Below are 19,511 nucleotides of genomic sequence, written 5' to 3'. Positions count from 1 at the left end.
GCTGGAGGTGGCTAAGGCCAGGGTTAAAAGCCATCACTTGTGGTGGATCCAAGTGCCATGCTTGTGTGACTCTTTCTGGTCATTCTCAGTCACTTGAGTGTGGGTGTGACACAGGGTGTTGTTTTGCAAGGCTGCAACAGAATGGCCAGGGGGCAGGGAGCTTAGGGTACTTCTGTGCGTGCAATGGAAGGGGTGAACAGTAAGAAAAATGAAGATGATAATATAGCAGTGGGGATGGCAGTGGCAGAGTGATGGTCCTGGGCGGAGTCAAAGTCATGCCTCCCCTAGAATTCCACACTATGTAACCATATTTGTTCTGACACCAGTGCATGCAGAAGGGTTTGGGAACAGCAGGTTTACTGATAGACAGCCGGTGTCTGGAGGAAGAGAGGTTGGCAAAATATCCATTATCCAGGCCAGCCCCATGAGGAGAGACCATGGCAAGACATTCTCTATTTTGTACACTAAGTATCTTCTAGAACTTTATCTGACAAAAGAGCAGTAATTTCGAAGATCTCGATGTGCTGATGGATGTGAAGTACTTAGGACCGTGCTGGCAGTGGATGGATGCTAAGTTAGCTCTTGTTATGATTGGTATTATTTGTGAGTGTATGTGAGACATTCCCAGCAGTTGCCAGAAATATTTAATTAAGGAACCCTTTAAAAGGTTGCTGAGGTCCGACACTATGCAAGTGGGGGCCATGAGCCAGAAACTTTTTAATTTTAACGGATAATATGACCCCATTTGTCCACACAGGCTGATGAGGCCCGGGTGAACTTGGGTTAGCGCACCAATAACAAAATCAATCATCTCTAGAGTATCTGTAGAGTGTTTAGCACCTACTGGGCATTGTACTCCTACATATAATATGTAGGTATAAAATATCTTTTAATTTTAACCTTCTGCAGCATAATTATTATTACCACCACTTTATAGATGGAGGGACGGGTTCCAAGAGATAATAACTTGCCAAGTGCACAAATCAAGCAAGAAGTGGGGCTAGGATTTGCATGATGGTGTCTGGGATAATTAGTGAAGAAGAAAAGGTCACCCAGAGAATAACATGGTAGAAGCACTCGGAGCAGCTGGGAGCCTGGAGCCTCTCTTACTCTTGCTGTTGGAAAATTACGGAGCACCTGCTATGTGCCAGGTGCCAGACCAAGGGCTCTGAAGCTCAGGGTCATGGATCCTCACGTGTCTGTGAGGCAGGGATCAGCCTACCAGCATTTTGTGATGAGAGAATGGAGGCTTTGAGAGGTTCAGGAACCTGCCCAAGGCCACATGGCTGCGAAGTAGAGAATGTGAGCCTGGGACGCAGTTCACTGGTCATCTAGACTGTGTGTGTCTAGAGGGAGATGTTTATGGGAGCGTGGCTGTACCCATTCCTTCACAGTCTGTCTTGGGCCACCTGAGTGCTGCAGTGGCAGCCCTGCGTGGTGGGGACAGAGGCCAGATGCCTCAGAAGCCTAAAATATGAAGAAACCCGTGCTGATCCCTGCTTTGACTGCTTTGCTTCAGCTTGCGAGGACTGACCATCACAGGAAAAGGACAGAAGAGGAGCAGGGATGTGGCAATAGAAATGAGGTGCAAGCAGAGTGCGGGCCCCGCTGTCTCCCCGGCCTGGGGCACATGGGAAGGAAAGACTAGGCCACCTGGAGGGCCACAGGGCTGGGAGGGGCTCTGCCAGTGACCCTGCCTTTGCCCTCCTCGAGGCCCCTCCCCTCCGCCAGGTCTGCCTGGCCCTGCCCTCCCTATGCTCAGATGCCAGGGTCCTACCTGTGTAGTCGATAGCGAAGCCCGCGCTGCTCACGGATGCATCACTGCGGAAGGCCAGGAAGAGGCTGTTGCTGCTGCTTTCAATGCGGCCGGGAAGCTGAGAGCCATAGAAGCTTCCTATGAGAGGGCTGAGAGAGTCCCGTCCGTCGTAGATATGGAGGAAGTCATAGCCAGGCTCCAAGTTAAAGCTGGGGAACAAAAACATCCCGCCCCCACCCCACTAAGGTCAGAAAAGGCTCTTGTTGGGCATTAGGCTCAACCGGGGAAGGGGGACTCCCAGACAGCGAGCCCTCCACCCCATTGGTGCCTGGCTCCTGACTCTTCCAGGTGGGAGGGAGAGCAGGAAGCCCTGATGGTCTCCCAGTCAGGCGAGGACGTGGATAAGCCAGGCCTGGGGGCAGAGAAGACTGGTCTTCTTCTGGGCACTAAAGCCAATGCCCAGAAAGCTAGAGCTGAAAACCCAACATCCCTCTTTCTGAAAAAAAGTATTTTTAATTGAGATACATTTGACATAGAATATTGTGTAGATTTAAGGTGTGCAACTTGTTGATCGGATACATTTTATCCTGTAATAGGATTGCCATAGTGGTGAAAAGTAGTCCCTCTATCACATCTCACATAGTTATCACTTCTTTATAGTGGTTGGAATAACTAAGATCTAGTCTCTTAGCAAGTTTGAAGATTATAATGCAATACTGTTGTCTGAATTCACTACACTCTGCACAAAAGGAAAAACGAGTTACCAATTCTATATACTGAAGAGTCAGTCAGAGCAGGTAAGCTCTCTTATCTGCTTGCACTGGTCTTTAGACTGTGTTAGACTGCACCTCCTTTTCCAAGAGGGAAAGAGTCACCCAGGGGGCCATTCCCAGGTGGGGAGGGGTCTGTTTTCATGAAGAAGCTGGCTGTGTCCCCTCATCGCCGTGCCAGTTCCCAGCTCTTCTCAGATTCTGCTATCACCCCACTCCTGGCACCTACAGGTATGCCTCTTTCTTAGTTATCTTGATGCTCATGTGAAAAAAAAAAACTGAATAAAGAAATTAGCAAATTGAGTATTAGAGTCCTTGAATATCATCAATCCCACTGGTTTGGCTAGAGTGAAAATGATGGAAAATGCCAAGACTGGCAAGAATGTGGAGCCCCTGGAGCTCTCAGAGCCTGCTGGCAGGATGGTAAAGTTGCTTGGCCCCTTTGGAAAGCTGTTCACCTACTAGATCTGAACATATGCTGGCCCTATGAGGCAGCGACTCCATTCTTAGGTATGCACCCAGCAAAGTCATGGATACTGGTCAAGGGTACAAACACAAAAACAATAGAATGTGATCTGAGAACAGATCTGGGACACTAACTTGTTCAGAGCTGAGCCATGCGCTGGCATCCTCGGATACTCCACCTGGACTAAGAATGGGACAGCAGTTCCACTCTTTAGCTGAGACACGTGGCAGAGAGAGGGAACCATGACATCTCTAGGACAAAGTGGGTAGGGCTGGCAGGGAGATGGGATGGGGATCTGGGGGAGGGATCTGGTAGGGGAGCCGGATATATACTGGTCTCCTTCCTCCATGGTACCCTCACAATGGGGTCACCTGCTGAGGCACTTCCTAACTGCCTTGTCTATCCCTGTCTTCCTTCAGTCATCACATTTTGTCTGAGTGTGCTCAATGTACCAGGTGCTTGCACGGTGCTCAGGACACAGGACTATGTCCGACGCTACACCTTCAAGATGGCAATGGGGCTGAAGGCAGCGACGGGTATGACAACAGCAAAGCAAAGTACAAAGCCTGTGCGGGCACATGGGATCACAGCACAAAGTTCCTCAGGGAGGAGGAAATGAGACTTTCATGGAGGCCAAGTTGGTGTCAAGTTTTGGGAAGTGCAGAGACCCCTGATGGTTGGACAAGGAGGGAAAAGGAAGTCTCCATGAAGGGAGCAGCAGAGGCAAGATCACAAGGGCAAGGAATAGTCTTGAAGCTGTGAGCAGCTCAGGCTGGCTGGAGCTCAGGGGTTAGGATGGGGTCGGGGGGACTGGGTGGAGAGGGAGGCAGCGGCCAGATTGCTTGGACTGAAAAACCAAAGTTCTGAGTTTATAGGAAGAGGAAGCCACGACAGGACTTTAAAATAAGAGATCCATTTGTTTGTGTGTTTGTTTTCAAATAGAGGTATGACTTACACACCATGAAATGATCAGCTCATAAATGTATCACCTATGGGTTTTGACACATGCCTAGCAAAACCCAGGCCATTCCCACCATCCCCAAATTCTCCCCTTCCCAGTCAGTCTTCCCCAGAAGCCACTACTGAACAGATTTTTATCACCATGGATTCATTTAGCAAACTGAATCCCAAAATTTCATGTAAGTGGGATCCTACATAATGGGCTCTTTTGGGGCCATCTTCTTCCGCTCAGTGTGATATCTTTGAGAGTCAGCCGTGTTGCCTCTATCAGTTGTTCACCCCTTTTTGTGGCCGAGTAGCATGTTATTGCATGTTCCCATGGAAGCCGAGGTGGTTGTTTTAGCATTTTCACATGACAAGATCACCGCTATAGCTAACTCAAGAAGAGGCTGGCATGGGGGGGAAGATGGGGACTGAGGAGCCAGTCAGGAGACTATGGGAGTAGTTTGGAGGGTAAGTAGTGAGAGTTTCAATAGCACAGTAGCTCGGACGTTGGAGGGGAGAGGCAGATGTGAGGTTCCAGGCCTTGCTCACTAATGGAAGCAACAGCTGCAGGAAGCTGGCACTCCCCGGGGGTCAGGAGAGAGCTCTTCTGGGGTGGGGGCAAGTCATAGGCTCAGTTTTTTACGTGTTGCATCAGAGGCACCGTCAGTCACCAGACCCCCAACAGCTGGACAGGAGAGCCCGCAGCTCAGAAGGCAGTCCGGGCTGTGGTAGCACGGAGTCCCCTGTTTCTAAGACTGAGGTGAAGCCATCGGAGCAGAGGAGCGGGCCCAGGAAGGGAGTGTGGATATGAAGAGAAAAGGCTCCCGATAGAGCCTGGCCAAGGAAGGCAGGGCATAACAATGCAGCTGTGAAGTCACAGAAGAAGTTGGAGAACTGGAGGAGAATAACTTCATGGAAACCAAGGAGAAAAATCAGGGTAAGGATGGAGGGAGTGATCGAGAGGTACAGTGGGATAAAACATGGGAAGTGCCATTTTGTGTAGCAACCAGGAGTTCGCTGGGGTCTCTGGCGGAGGCCCGCAGGCAGAACCCAGGTATCCGTGGTCTGAGTGTGAACAGGAGGCGAGGAAGTAGACACAAGCAGAGATGATTCTTTTGAAGAGTTTGCCTCTAAAGGGATAAAGGAGGCAGTGTGGGAGGCAGGCCAGGAGCTGGATGGGGGAGGACCTGAGACAAACCCGAGCCTGTTTGCACACTAGGGAGTGTGAGGAAGGGAGCCAGGTGAGAGCAAAGGGGGAAACACAGAGGAGTGGGGCGTGGAAAGGATCCAGCAAGGGCCTGCTTTCTGAATCTCAACATCTTCAGAGGAAAGAAGAAAGAAAGAAATACATTAATGAAGGAGAAAGAAAGAAAGAAAGAAATAAAGAAAGAAATAAAGAAAGAAAGAAAGAAAGAAAGAAAAGAAAAGAAAAGAAAAGAAAAGAAAAGAAAAGAAAGAAAGAGAGAGGAAGGAAGGAAGAAAGAATAATAGTTACTTCAGTAATTATAAGGATAAAATAATGTATGAAGTCGATGAGCACAGCACAGGGCACACAGGAAACATCCAATAAATGCTAGTTTCCCTCCTTTGGGTTCCCTCGTCTGCTCCCAGCAGACCTGTGTGCACTCACCTGGAGACCCTGGTCTAAACCCCCCAGCTGCTCTGAGCCCCTCGTCTCCCACCTGGGGGAAAGGTACATACATGTTAAATACCAGGGCGATGACGTAGTCCGGAGAGACAGTCACTTTCCAGTCACACTCCTTGCCTGGTGGGTAAGGTTCTGGGTAATTTGGCGACAGAATGACTCCTGATGGTCCTGTCAGGTCTCCACCGCAGGGAGCTGGGGAGAGAGGAAGACAAGGGTCAGGTCTGGGTGCTGGGGAGGCAAAGTGGAGGAGGGACTGAGTCTGGCAGATCTGAGTGAAAACCTGACTCTAAGGGCCGAGGGGAGGACGGGATGTAATGGGTGCAGGGTTTTACTTCCAAGTGACAGGAATGTTTTGGAACAGAGGTGGTGGTTGTGTAACATCGAGAATGTACCAAATGCCACTGAATTATTCATTTTAAAAAGTGAGTTTTATGTTATGTGAATTTCACCTCAAGAAATTATTAAAATCAAAACCGAACGACCTAGTTCTGCCACTTCCTGGCCATGAGGCCTTAGGGAATTACCCTAACCTCTGTGGACCTCAGCATCCTTTCCCTATTGCAGGAAGAGGTACTATTTCCCTCATGGATGGAGCTAAAGATGTTGGAGAGGTCTGTTAAAGCACCTGGAATACAGTAAATAATTCTTATTTGGAGGCAGTTGATACTCCTCTTTTAGACATTTGAAATACATGGTCTCCTGCCACTGCCTCCTGTCCAGTTTCCAGGTGAGCTTTGTGGGTGTTGATCCGAGACGTAGTGCGCTCGCCATCAGGGGGGTGGAGAATACAGTTATGCTCACCTGCCAAGCACGGCTGGCCCCCTCCCTGTCAATGCTCTTGGCCTCTGCCTGGAGCTGCAGATACTGTCCAAGTTTCCAGAAGACCTTGTCTAAGAGAGTGGAGGCACCTCACTTGGATGGAGATACAACAGAGCTCCATACTTCCATGGTGGTTCCCCATCCCCACCCCCCTGAGATGATGGGCCTTTTAACAGGCAGGGAGGGGGCAAGTGGCTGGTGAGGCAGCAAGCAGCTTACCTGGAGCCCACTGGGGCATTTCCCAGATCTGCAGTCAGGGTCTCCCCTAGATGGCTGGCTGAGTCACTGCCCTGAAGCAGTGGGGTCTGATAAGATGGGGGCTGGAAAGTGTATGGGATCATCCAGGAAATATGGTAGAGACTATTAGTATGGTTTGGTCTGAGAAACCCCACAGGGTGCCACTGGAGGTTGACGTCAAGTACATCAGCTGGGAGCCCACAGGAGTAGGAAAGTCATTTAAGGAGAAGCCAGAAAGTCTGAGACTGGACACAGGAGGTGGGAGCCAAAGGTGTGTCCAAGACCCAGCTCAAGGGCAGCCATAGTCTTGTCGCTGAGCTGAGCTTTACAGATGCATGCTGTAGCTTTCGCTCAGGGCAAGCCTTCGAAGGCTCAGTCAATGCCCACAGGGTCTTTTTAAAAAAACAGTAGGCTTCAGGCTGGGCCATAAAAGCCCTAATGTGGCTGAACATAGAGCCTGAGTGATCCCAAGAGTAGTGGTTCCTCTCCACCCCCGTGGAGAATATATCCCAAATCCCAACTGGAACAAACACTCAAGGGGGCACTTACTCTACGTCTGACGTGACGCATAGCATTCTAGATACCTCATGTCACTTCCCTCTCGCAACAACTCAGTGAGCTATGGATTCTTCTTCCTGGTTTAGAACTGAGAAGCCTGGGGCTCAGTGAGTTGAAAGACCCGCCCAGAGTCACTGAGACTCACCTTCTGCCTCGAAAGGGCAGCCCTTTCGCACTCTTCCTTTCTGCTCAGAATCTCCGGTAGCGGGGCAGGGGAGCAGCCCCCGCTGGGAGAGCTTCTCTGAGCAAGGATGGTTCCCTGCACCAGGCTTGCTTCTCTGCACCTCTGGCTTGCTTCTCCCCTGTGCCCTCTTGGAGAAGAGGGTTACATGAATGCGACATGCTGGAGGCCTGTACGATCTGGATAAAACCTTGGACTTAGCTCAGTAGGACCTATTGTCCCGTGCTCTGAGGGCCCAACCCTAGCAGCTGTCTGATGCAGCCTGGGTGGTCCCAGCTCCCTGGGGACCTTCCTAAAGGGGCACAGTGATGCCTCCATGAGGGAAAAGGCCACTGGGTGTGAGCTTCCTCTGTGGCTTGGGGGTCTCTTCCCCTCAGTTAGCCAGGGATGGGGGTGACCTGGCTATTTCTGAAATTGCCCCCATGATTCTTCTGCCCACTCCCAAAGTGCTTGTGGTTTGTTTGGGTTCTAGGCCTCTGCCCTGGCGCAGTTCCCTTCCAGATGGCTCCCTGGCATTGGGCATTCAGACATCTGCTTCCCACTCAGGACCCCAGCCTGGGCATCATTGCCCTCTGCCATTTGTGCGTCAAGGCCTGGCCGCACTCCTAGCTGCTTGGCCAGCAGGAGTGTTCCCGCTGCTCACGGCTGGTGGAGAGGTACGCAGAGGAAGGAAGTCCCTTCCCTTTCTAGGCCCCAGAACTAACCAGCAGGTCAGTCGAGCTGCAGGAGACCAAATGAGGTCTTGGCAACATCCCAGCATCACCTGGTCCTTTCAGCAGGTATTCACAGGGGTGGGAAGCCAGGTGGGAACTAGAAGCCAGGTGTTGCTTCCATTCCAGGATGTTTGTCCCACACCCACGGTCACGCCCTGTCCCTCCCTACTGTGAGTCAGAAACAGAGGCTGGAGCCTATAAACCATGGAAGACCAGGAGGGGGTGGTAGTAGACGGCTGGTCACCCCAGATGGCCAAAAAGTGGGCAGGCAGTCCTGCGGGGTGGGAGGTGTGAGAAACACCGTCAAACTCGAAGTTACACAGTCCTGGGTTCCAATTCTGACTGTGCCACTTACTAGCTATGAGTTTGGGCAAGATATCCCATCTCTCTGAGCCTCCACTTTCCCATATATAAAGTAAATAAAAATAACAAAAAGAGTAAGGACAATAACAACTTCTAAGGCACACTGGGTTCTCTGTGAGTCAGACGTGGTCTTAGGCGCTCTACAGCATGAGCTTCTTTCCTCCTCAGAACAGGGTGATGATCTAGGTCCTCCTAATGCCCCTATTTTACAGGGGAGGAAAATGAGGCCCAGGGAGAGTCAGCAATTTGCCCAAGGTCACACAGCTTATTGGGGTGAAGGCACCAGAGTCGGTCGATAGTTGAAATCCAGAACCTGAGCTCCAAACTTACCATCTGACGATTCCATTTGCAAGAATGGAGCTAAAACTTCTAGCCCAGTGCCTATCATGGGGATGGCGCTCAATAAATACTTGTTTTCTCCCTTTGCTTCCTCCCTATAATGAAGGGATATCAGGGCCAGCCAGACCAGTCATGGCAGACTGCCAAGGGAGCTGGAAATTAGGGGCTTGTCACTGGGATTTCCAGACTGTTTGAGAGAAGAGACAAAGACATTCATTTTGTTGCCCGAGGAACGTTTCCCCAAGCTGAGTACAGAAGAATGGGTAATGAAAGCTGAATTAACCTCTTTGCCCTGCTCGCTGCACATTTATTGCTCTCAACAGCTTAACACCGTGCAGCCCCCCCTCCCTTCTCCACCTGGGACAGTCTTGTCTCAGGACCTGCTTTTCTGTAAAAGAAGCTAAGGAATCACAGTCCCAGAGAATGCTAAATTTGGACGGGGCCTCAGAGTTCATCTAACTCCCTCTTGGGACTCACCAGAATTCCAGTGCCCTGTTGGGATTCATGCTCAGGGAAGGGAGGTAAGTCCAAAAACCCAAGAGACGAAAACAAAGAAGGGAATAATGGGAGGGAGGGAAGGAGAGAGGAAGGAGGAAGTGAGAAAAGGAAGGAGGGAAATCAGTCTTTCTTGAGATTTGGGTTAGTTGTGTCCTTACTCCATGATGCCATGAATTTAGTGTATTTAGTCTCACTTTATAGAATAGGAAACCAAGGCTCAGAGAGATGGAGCAGTTCTTCCAAGGCCACTGAACTAGTTAATGGCAGAGCCAGGATCTGAACCCAGATCTGTCTACTTCAGTACCCCACAATCTTTTGCACATACTATTCCATGTAGCTGAGATCTGACCTGTTTTTGGAAGCCAGGAGTCAACCTCCTGTCTGCTATGTATTCATTCACCATGCTCCTACTGCATAACCCGGGTGACTCCTAATCACCTTTGAGAGACAGGATTTAGTGTCTCACCTTCAGCACCAGGCCTCAGAGCTTGGCCTGCAAAGGCCAGTCCTCGGATGCCTGGACAGAGCCTCCCACTGAAACTGAGTGGAAAGACATGCAGGGCATCGCCTGGGGCATCGGCTGCTGGGCTGTGTCTTGGGAAGTCCCTGGAACCCATCCCCAGCACAGGAGCTAGTGTGGGAAGTAGGAAATTGAAAGGCTCTCCTTTCAGACTGATGTGGGTGTGAATCTTGGCTCTGCCATGTCCCAGCTCTGTGATTTGGGCAAGATATCCAAGTTTATCTAAGTTTCAGTTCCTGAACTCTAAAGTGAGGGAATGGTGCTCATTTCAGAGAGCTGTAGGGAAAGTTAAGTGAGGTTGGGTAAGAAGATGTCCAGTGTGGGGCTAGCACACAGTAAGGGGACCTGGGGACTACTGCTTCTCTTCTAACACCCATCGTTGATCCGGGACATAAATGCATTCAGGACTTTGCCTGAGAAAAAGGGCCATGCAGCAATGAATACCTGGAATGTTTCTATTTCTTTCTTCCTTCAACTTCCTGCCTCCTCCCAGGCTCAAGGAGCTGGGGAGCAGTATTATTACCCTCTAACCCTTACAAGCTCTCTGACCATGGGCAAGTCGCAGAGCTTCCATTTCTGCATGGGCCAAAGGGGGAGATTTTTAAGAGTAAGAACAGATCAAGAGATCTAATACCCAGGTAACCAATAATTTCCTTGAGAAAAGAAAGGCAAGGTTCTTCCCTTTGCACCCGAGCCTGTGGATGCCTTTCTAGTGCTTTGGATATTAGAAAGGGCATTTTGGAACCTGCTGACCTTCCTCCCGAGCTGATCCATCATCCTCCTTCCCACCTAAATAGCCTGAGTCAGGGAGAAAAGAGGTGGACATGCCTGGCTTAGAAATTTTGGGGACCACTTTGGAGAGTGAAGACTTTGTCATGTGTAGACAGTAACTGTGAGTGTGTGAATGTGAGGGGGCATTTGTGTGCACATATTCACACAAAGCAGCGTAAACTTTGGGTTTTCCGATGCTACTGGCCGGCCTCTAGATGCAGCTGCCACTTGGGCCATGGGGTCTGGCACACACAAGTGGTGGGACCAGAGGGCAGGATTCAGCCTGTGGCTGCTTTGTACCAATGCACGTGGGCGGACTGGGCTGCCAGAAGAATCTGTTCTCGATCTTCACACAGCTGATCTCTGCGCTCCCCTGCAGTGCATAGCCAGGGTCACACTGGAACACTGTGGAGTCTCCGGCTTCCCAACTGTCGCCACTCCGGCTCCCGTTCTGTGGGACCCCAGGGTCGTTGCAGGACGTGGCTGTAGACACTGGGAGAACAGAAGAACAAGTGGGGTTGCCTAGAAGTCTGTCCGCCAATGAGGGTCTCAGCCCATCACCCTCGTTGTCATCACCGTGCCCACTGCCAGGGCCACAGCCACAATCTCTGTCACCTCCCACTGATGTCACTGGCAATAGGGCCACCGTTTCATTTCTGTTCTCACCCTCATCTCTGTCACCACTGGGGACCACCGTCAGAACCATTACCAGAACCTTCACCACCGTTGGCATCCACCTGTCACGAGGTACCATGAGTTAGGTGTGATTGCACAGCTATGATTGTAAAAGAAGTGAGCTAGGATCAATACCCGCCTTGTTGCAGAGATCAGCAGACAAGCAGGGTCTGCCAGTGGGTTGGGAGCTGGTCTCCCTGTAGGCTGAGCAGCGGATGTTAACAAGCATAGGGAGAACTGCAGTCAGGTGAAGGCAAATGCCCAACACCACATCGGCCTGGAACCGGAGGAAAGTCTGAGGTGTGTAGCAAGGGAAAAAATAGAGCTCAAAGTAAACATTCATAGCTGAGATGTAGTCAACATTAAAAAACCTCAGGAATGTGGTCTGATACCTAACTTAGTGTCGGACAGACCACGTGCTTTAAAAGTGAATGTCAAATGATGGAGGGAAGGAGTAAATGAATAAAAGAATGAGTGAGTAGATGCATCATGAGAAAAGGAAATGATAGAAGAGAACGTCCAGACAAAGAATCGGGACAGCTGCAACCAAGGTCATTTTCCAGATTCTGGGCGGCAGGCTCCAGGGATGGGAGCCCCTGGAGGCCACAGGATCTGTAATATTCATTGGCTTGGAGGGCCAGATTCCCCCACCCCCAAATTTTGGGGGAAAATAGCATGCACAAAACTAAATGAATTTATTGTGGAGTAGAATGTAAAAGTCATATGTGTTCTTCAGCAAAAACATGAAGCCTCAAAGAGACTGTAGCCTCCTACAGCTTTCAGATCAACAGATGGATAGACATTCACTCTCTTCTGCTCTGAGGAGGACGTCAGTGGAAAAACTCAAGAAGCCCGAGCCCAGGGCAACTGTACACACTAATATCACCAACTGTAAGATCTAGGATTGTGGGAACAAGTCTGGAGTTATAGCATCTGATACCTCATACCCAGTAACGATACATACGAGAAACTAGGGCTCATAGTCAGATCTGTTTCTATGCCTGCTCGTGTAAATAAGTTTTATTAGAATATAGCCGTGCTCATCTGTTTATATATGCTATACTATACCCAGCTACATCTGTAAAATCTTCCAACGCAGCAAGCTCAGGTCCCTCGCTGCTTTTCCCACTCCCCAGGGCCTTTGCACCTGCTGGTCTTTCTACCTGAAGCGATGGTGCCGCAGACCTTCCTAAGTCAGCTCCATATTGTCATTCAGTTTTCAGCTCTTGAATCACCTCCTCAGACAGGCCTCTCTAACCACCTTCTTCTGGGCTCATCCCTTGACCCCTCCCGCTACTAATTTGGTCACATTCTCCTCTTTTGTTCTTTTCATTGCACAGTCTGTAATACTCTTGCTAATTCATTTGTCTCTTTATTGTAATATCACTTGTGCATCTCTGCGGGAACAGAGACCTCGGCTGTTTTGCTTCCAACTGTATCCCCGGGGCCTAGAACATTACCCAGCACACAGCCGTGCTCAGTAAATATTTGTTGAATGAATAAATAAATGAACAAATCATCACCATCTGACACTTACTGAATTTATTTATAACGTCAAAGAAGAATCAATCTTCTTCCTTCCCAATTAAAAACAGACTTAGCTTTCATCTCTAGCTTTACAGTGCACTGTACACATGTAAATGATTCCCTGAAAGAAAAATAGCTCCCTGTTCTGACCATACTCAGAAAGATTATTTATGTAGGAGGTGACAGAGTGCAATGATGAAGAGCCTGGGTCTGGGGATCAGACATGGGGGTTCTGATCCAGTCTCTGCTGCTTATTAACTAGATGACCTTGTATGAGAAACCTCCCTGGACCTCAGAGCCACGTCTGCAGCAAGGATTAAATAATGGCCACCATACTCTAAGGCTTCTGTGAAAATTACTAGCAGAGTGCTTAGGGTGGTGCAGGCTCAGCGGGTGGCAGTCCCTCTCCTTCAGTGTCCCCCTAACCCTCTTTGTTCCCACTTTCCCTCTTTAATGCTCCTGAATTTGAGCTGCTTGGCAAAGCCCCGGGAAAAGGCTAGATCCGCGTGGTTCAGACAGGATGTTAGATGTTACACAGTCATGTTTACTCAATAAAGCCAAGCCTGCACTAATCGTCTCTGGCATTTCTGTACAATCCCCCGTCAAACACACACTATAAAGTTAACCTGGGGCGAGCCACGCGGCCTTCCCTAGAGGAGTCCTGGTATTTGCTAACTGAGGACAGCAAAAGGGAAGGTGACCTTTCCTGAACCTCGGTTACACCCGGACCCCGGGCCAGGTCGTCTCGGTCTTTCTGGAGTCCAGGCTAGGTAGCTTTGCCCATGCCCCTCTCCACGGACCTAAGCGATGGTCAGGGCAGCTTGCGTCCGGGCATCCACGCATTAGAGAAAACCATGTGCTCATGTGCACACGTGTCCACGTGCCTGCTTTCCCAGTAAGCAGTGAGTAAGCCGCTGCTGCACTGCTGCACGCATGGGCCGTGGAGGAGTCTGAGCGGCAGGACGTGGCAAGGGTCCGCTACCTCCAGCACAAGGCAGGGTGTCTGGGATTGACAACGCACTGAAGAAACCGAAGTAAAGTGCTCGCTGTGCCACAGGCCACAGCAATTTATTCTGAATGGGGAGGAAGTGGCATCTGACACGCACCCCGAAGGATGAATAGTCCTTCTATGGGCTGGACAACGCGTGAGGAAGCAGCCGGAGCTGCTGGGCGAAGGTGCGGCTCGTGACAGTGCCCAGGGATGCTGTCCCACGTGGCCAAGCTGACAGTGCATAGGAGGTCAGATAGCGCAAACCCACAGGGGAATTTGCCAGAGCAATTAAGAGGGTTTTCTTTTTCTTTTCTTTCTTTCTTTCTTTTTTTTTTTTTTAAAGCCATAACCATTAGCTTGGGCACAGTCAGAGAAAATACATGTCTGATTTAATTATTCATAACACTCCTTTCCCCAGAGAGTGGACTGAGCTGTCTCTTTAGCATTCCACTCCCCTCACTGCTTACAGATCCTTTATGGCTTATCCCAGCAGTCTCTGAAGTCTGTTCCATAAAATGCTAGTCTCTTGAGATGGTCTGGGAAAAAGTCCTCCATGGTCAAATATATTTGGGAACTGTGACCTATTAGATAGACACCTTCTGAATTCACCCGCTAAATTAGCATACCAAAAGTTCTCAGAGGTCCCAAGTTACAGATAGCCTCTTTAGGTTTGCCTTGACCTAAGACCGTGCAGCGTTCTTTCTCCAGCAACATCAGCCAAGAGTCCGTGGAACTCCAGGGAACAGATGTAGGGAAATGCTTATCTAAAAATGACTCCCTTGTTGCCCTGTGGACCTAATCTTAGATGAGCTCACCATTACCCTGTGGTCCCCAGAGACTCTCCATGGGCAAACGGGTACCAGGATTCCATGGAAGAAGACTCCCAGTGAACCCTGCAAGGAGTTCTTCCTCACCAGGCTAGAAGCTTCCATGAGTATAAATTGGGCAAGTTAATGGGTATAAAGGAACATAATCCTGGAGGCCTTCATCTGCCCTACAGACTACTGAATGCTCATCTCCACAGAGAAAATAGATGTGCACAAGAGCTAGAAGCAGGGTCTGTAGCCCCATTCCAGTCTACCTGGTACCGGAAATACACTCAACCACCCTTAGCTAATAAACCACCAAGGGGAGACTGTGGAGGCAAAGCCGTGGCATGGGTGCCACATGGGCTTGCTTCGCAATCACCATGGCAACCCCCACACACACTCTGGAGTAAGGACATGGTAATGAAGACAGCTGCTGTATAATAAACATAAGCATAAACCAAGGCAAAGTCACTTGTGCAGGAAGATGAGTGATGGAAGAGGCACTTCAGAGGAGATGAGACGATGCATCACAGGGGGAGGCAGGACCAACACATGAATTATCTAATACCGGGACTCGGATGTGTGAACATTGCCCATTTTTGGTAGCTCTATGTCATGCTCCTCCATAATTGGCTACTAGAGTGCATAATTAATTGAATTTAGATCATTTGTATTTGGCTCCCGGTCCTTCCTGGGACCCGCACTAAACTAAGAACCAGAGTGTGCGGCATATCAGAGTGGCTGTTCCGTAAAAGAGCCCATACCACCGTCCACAGGGGCCTGCATGCCTTCTTCTGTGCTCCCCGTGTTTCAAATTGCACATTCTGGAACCTCTCATCCTGCCTCTGCACTTGTGCACATGCTCTTCACAGCTAGGGTGCCCCTTTCTTTCTTTTTTCTCTAACAGGGATCCACAGACTCCACCCCCCCCCCCCAAGTCCTACTACGTGGCCCTTCCCACCCCACGGAATCATCAACTGCTCCCTGCTTGAAACACAGTCTTTCCCTCTGTTACTGCTGCTTCTCCTGCAGGTCTGAGCGTGGGCTCCGTGTTTTCTGGAATATCTTTTCTTCCTGGTGCTCCAAGGTGAGTACGGTAGTTTATATCCACCCCTGCCCCCCAGGTACTCATCAATCTGCATGTTAGTGTCTCTGAAGCTGCTTGTCTTTCCCTGCAGAGTAAGCCCAGCACAGATATTTGAACACAAGTGCTAACCAGGTGCTGGGCACACAGCCCCTGCTCAGTGGCTCTCTCTACAAGAGCGGAGGGCTGGAGGAAGGGAGGGCAAGGAGGGGTGGGGGCTGCTGTCATGCCCCAGGACAGATGGACAGAGGCGGGCAGGAAGTGAGCACAGACCTGAGAAGTGAATGGCAAATCCCTGCTTGCTGGTGAAGAAGTCGGTGCTGAACTGCAGAACAACCGAGTTGAAGGTGCTGTGCAGGTCCTTGGGCAGGGCCGCGCCGCTGAGCTCCTTCAGTAGGACCCCACTCTCCACAGGCCCATCCCAGATGCGCAGCACGTCGTGGACCTCCTCTGTGTCAAACACCAGGAAGTGGAGCCTGAACAGAGAGAAGAGGAAGGTGGTCATCCTAGGCTCAGCGCTTTCTTCCCAGGGGCTTCAGGTCAGAGGAGGTCGGAAGCCCAAGAGACTTGCCAGAAGGAAGAGAGCAGCGTCCAGCGGCACCTTCTCTCATGGCTTCCAGCCAGCCTGCCCCTCCTACTGGGGGTTCCTAACAGCCGGGACAGGGGTGGGAGGGGGGTGTAGGTTTTGTGCACTTTGTTGATCATCCTGAGTTTTATGTTGTCACTGTTGAACCCCACCCATCTCTTCACTGTCCACCACGGTCCCCAGACTTCCTCCTGAGTCCACTATCATTCTAGATTGTGAGGGAGACGCCGAGAAGGCATACACCCAGGCAAAAATCCCAGAAAGCCATTTTGTGGCTATTGACAAACTGATTCCAAAGTTCATATGGAGGGGAGAAAGCCCCAGAACAGCTACATGATACAGAAGGAGGACAAGACTGGTGACTGATTGTACCCGATGTCAAGACGTAATGACAAAGCTGCAGTAACCAAGGTAGTGGGTATTGGCGAAAGAACAAAGAGATCCGTGGAACAGAATAGAGAACGCAGAGACAGACCCACAGAAATACAGTCAGTTGATCTTTGATGAGGTAGCAAAGATGGTCTTTCCAACAAATGGCACTGAAGTCGCTGGACACACACATGCAAAAAATGAATCTAGCTGTAGACTGAGGCCCTTCATAAAAGTTAACTCCAACTGGGTCACAGACTTAAATGTAAACATAAAACTATAAACTCCTAGAAGACGTGGGAGAGACCCTACACGACCTTGAGTGTTTGTAAGACATCTAGATATGCCAAAGGCATGATCCGTGAAAAAACCCAACTAATCAGCTGGGCTTTATTGAGATTAAAAATTTCAGTTCTGCAAAAGACAATGTCAAGAAAATGAGACAAGCCATGGACTGGGAGGAAATATTTTCAAAAGACATAATTTGATAACGGACTGTTACCCCAAATATACGAAGAATTCTTAAAACTCAACAATAAGAAAACAAGTAAGTTTGCTTAAAAAGTGGGCCAAAGACCTTGCCAGACGCCTCACCAAAGATAGACAAATGGGGAATAATCACATGAAAAGACGCTCCACATCCTGTCATCGGGGAAATGCAAATGAAAGCAGCAATGAGATACCGCTACACGCCTATGAGAATGGCCAAAATCCAGAGCATTGACACTACCAAGTGCTGATGGGGAGGGAAACAGGAAGTCTCACACACTACTGGTGGGAATACAATATGGTAAGGCCACTTTGGAAGACAGTTTGGCCATTTGTGGCCAAAGTAAATCTACAGAATGTACACCATCAGAGCAAACCCTGATGGAAATTACGGACTTTGAGCAATAGCGATGTGTCAGTGTAGGCTCACCACTTGTAACAAATGTCCCACCCTGGTGGGGGGTGTGGTTCTTGGGGAAGCTGTGCATGTGGCGGGGCAGGGGGTAAATGGGAAGGTTTTGCATCTTTGTCTCAATTTTACTCTGAACCTAAATTTGCTCTAAGAAACTCGGCCTTAGAAAAAGGGGCGTGGGGATAAAGGTAAGGGGTGTGTTGTGGGGTTTGAGAGGCTGATCCAGTTGTGGAGGGGAGTGGTGAGCCTACATCTTGGTTTCCAGGAACAGAACTTGGGACACTGGCTACACATAGGCTTGGCTTAGATAATCCTTGGGGATCTGAGGAGGCCAGGCAGGGTTTCCACATGAGCCGGCGGGCTGCCTGCAGGCCACAGACAGAGTTCTCAGGGCAAAGTAGCTGAGTAGGAACGCTGAATTCTCCCAGAGCAAAGAGGTTCTGGCTGCCAAAGCTATTTGACTACCAGCCTTTCTCTCCTAATCAAATTTTTATTTTGGAACAATTTTAGACTTACAGAAAAGTTGCGAAGTTAATATGGAGAATTCCCATAGACCCCTCACCATTTCTCCCACTGTTAATGTCTTATGTTTCCCAGGTGCATTTGTCACAACTGATGAACCAACTTGGATGCATTACTATGAACTCAGCGCCATGCCTCATTTGAATCTCACCAGTTTTTCCACTGATACCCTTTTTCTGTTCCAGAAGCCAATCCATTTATCACTCACTATCTCCTTTTAAAAATATCTTTTTAGGGGCACCTGAGCAGCTCAATCGGTTGAGCATCTAACTCTCGGTTTTAACTGAGGTCGTGCTCTCGGGTCCTGGGGTTGAGCCCCACAGTGGCTGGCTTGGTGTGCTCAGCGGGAGTGTGCTTCCCCTCTTCCTCGCCTTCTGCCCCTCCCCTCTCAAATAAATAAAATAAAATCCCTAAAAAGTATATTTTTAAATTACAAAAATAAGACACGCTCAAGGCAGAAAAAGACAAACAATATATAGATGTACTGAATTTTTTTTAAAAAGTCTCTTACACAAACCAATCTGTTCTCCAAAGCTTTTCACTTGATATTAGTCTTGCTGCATATTGTTCCAGACTTTCTTTCCGTGTGCACACAGTGTGCACTCCCCAAATGGGACCATATTTTATGTTACTTTTTTTGCTTAAGATGGTTAGGGACATAATACATATATTTCATTTTTTTTTCCTACAAAAAATGGACACTGTTGTATTCCATTATCTCACATAAGACTGCAAGGAATATTCCCATCTTTACATAGCTTTGCCCATTTCTGTTAACATCTGAGTCGACTGTTGGAGGAATTCTGGGGGGATGAGTATACACTTAAAAATCTTTTATAAATGCTGTTAAATTATTCTCTTAAGTGATTGCATCAATTTACATTCTCACTAAACAGTAGCAGTGTGACTCCTCTCTCTAAACTTCACCTCATCAACATCAGGTATTTAAAATACTTGCCCATCTGCTAAACCAAAATGGAATCTCACTGGTGTTCTGGATAATTTAAGTTACGTGCATATTAAACGTGTATCTTTGTTATATTTTGTTATAAGCATATCTTTGCATATATTTATTGCCCACTTACATATCTTCATAACCTTTAGCCATCTTAAGAGTTATTTGTCTTTTAAAATTCTATTTACAATTAACTATAATTTTTATTCATTATTTTTATATATTTTTATTTCTCTCTTAAATATTGCTAATATTTTCTCCTAGCAGCTGGTGTCTTTTTGCCCTTTACATTTTGTATATGGTGCCTATTTTGGTGTAGGACTTATTTATTTTTTTAAGACTTATTTATTTATTTATTTAAAAGATTTATTTATTATATAGAGAGAGAGTAAGTGGGAGGAGGGGCAGCGGGAGAAGAAGGAAAATCCTCAAGGAAGGAAAAAATCCTTTTCCTTGGTGAGTGCAGAGCCTGACAGGGGCTGGATCCCAGGACCTGAGATCATGACCT

The 19,511-nt window shown here is 48.7% G+C and overlaps 1 protein-coding gene across 6 annotated transcripts in view; it reads right to left on the bottom strand.

Annotated features, from left to right (window-relative positions):
• The window catches only part of CSMD2 (CUB and Sushi multiple domains 2), a 601,873-nt gene that overhangs the window by 135,267 nt on the left and 447,095 nt on the right, over window positions 1–19,511 (bottom strand). For all 6 annotated transcript variants that reach the window (XM_032302441.1, XM_032302440.1, XM_032302436.1 and 3 more), the window contains exons 26-29: window positions 15,944–16,146; window positions 10,885–11,076; window positions 5,639–5,777; window positions 1,778–1,965 (exon numbers count right to left, since the gene is read on the bottom strand). In XM_032302441.1, the coding sequence (XP_032158332.1) occupies window positions 1,778–1,965; window positions 5,639–5,777; window positions 10,885–11,076; window positions 15,944–16,146 (722 nt within the window). The remainder of the gene's footprint in view (window positions 1–1,777; window positions 1,966–5,638; window positions 5,778–10,884; window positions 11,077–15,943; window positions 16,147–19,511) is intronic.

This window comes from Mustela erminea, chromosome 10 (assembly GCF_009829155.1).
Source record: "Mustela erminea isolate mMusErm1 chromosome 10, mMusErm1.Pri, whole genome shotgun sequence".
Classification (NCBI taxonomy): domain Eukaryota; kingdom Metazoa; phylum Chordata; class Mammalia; order Carnivora; family Mustelidae; genus Mustela; species Mustela erminea.
Note: the sequence above shows the minus strand (reverse complement) of the source record. Positions and strands in the feature narration are given on the sequence as shown.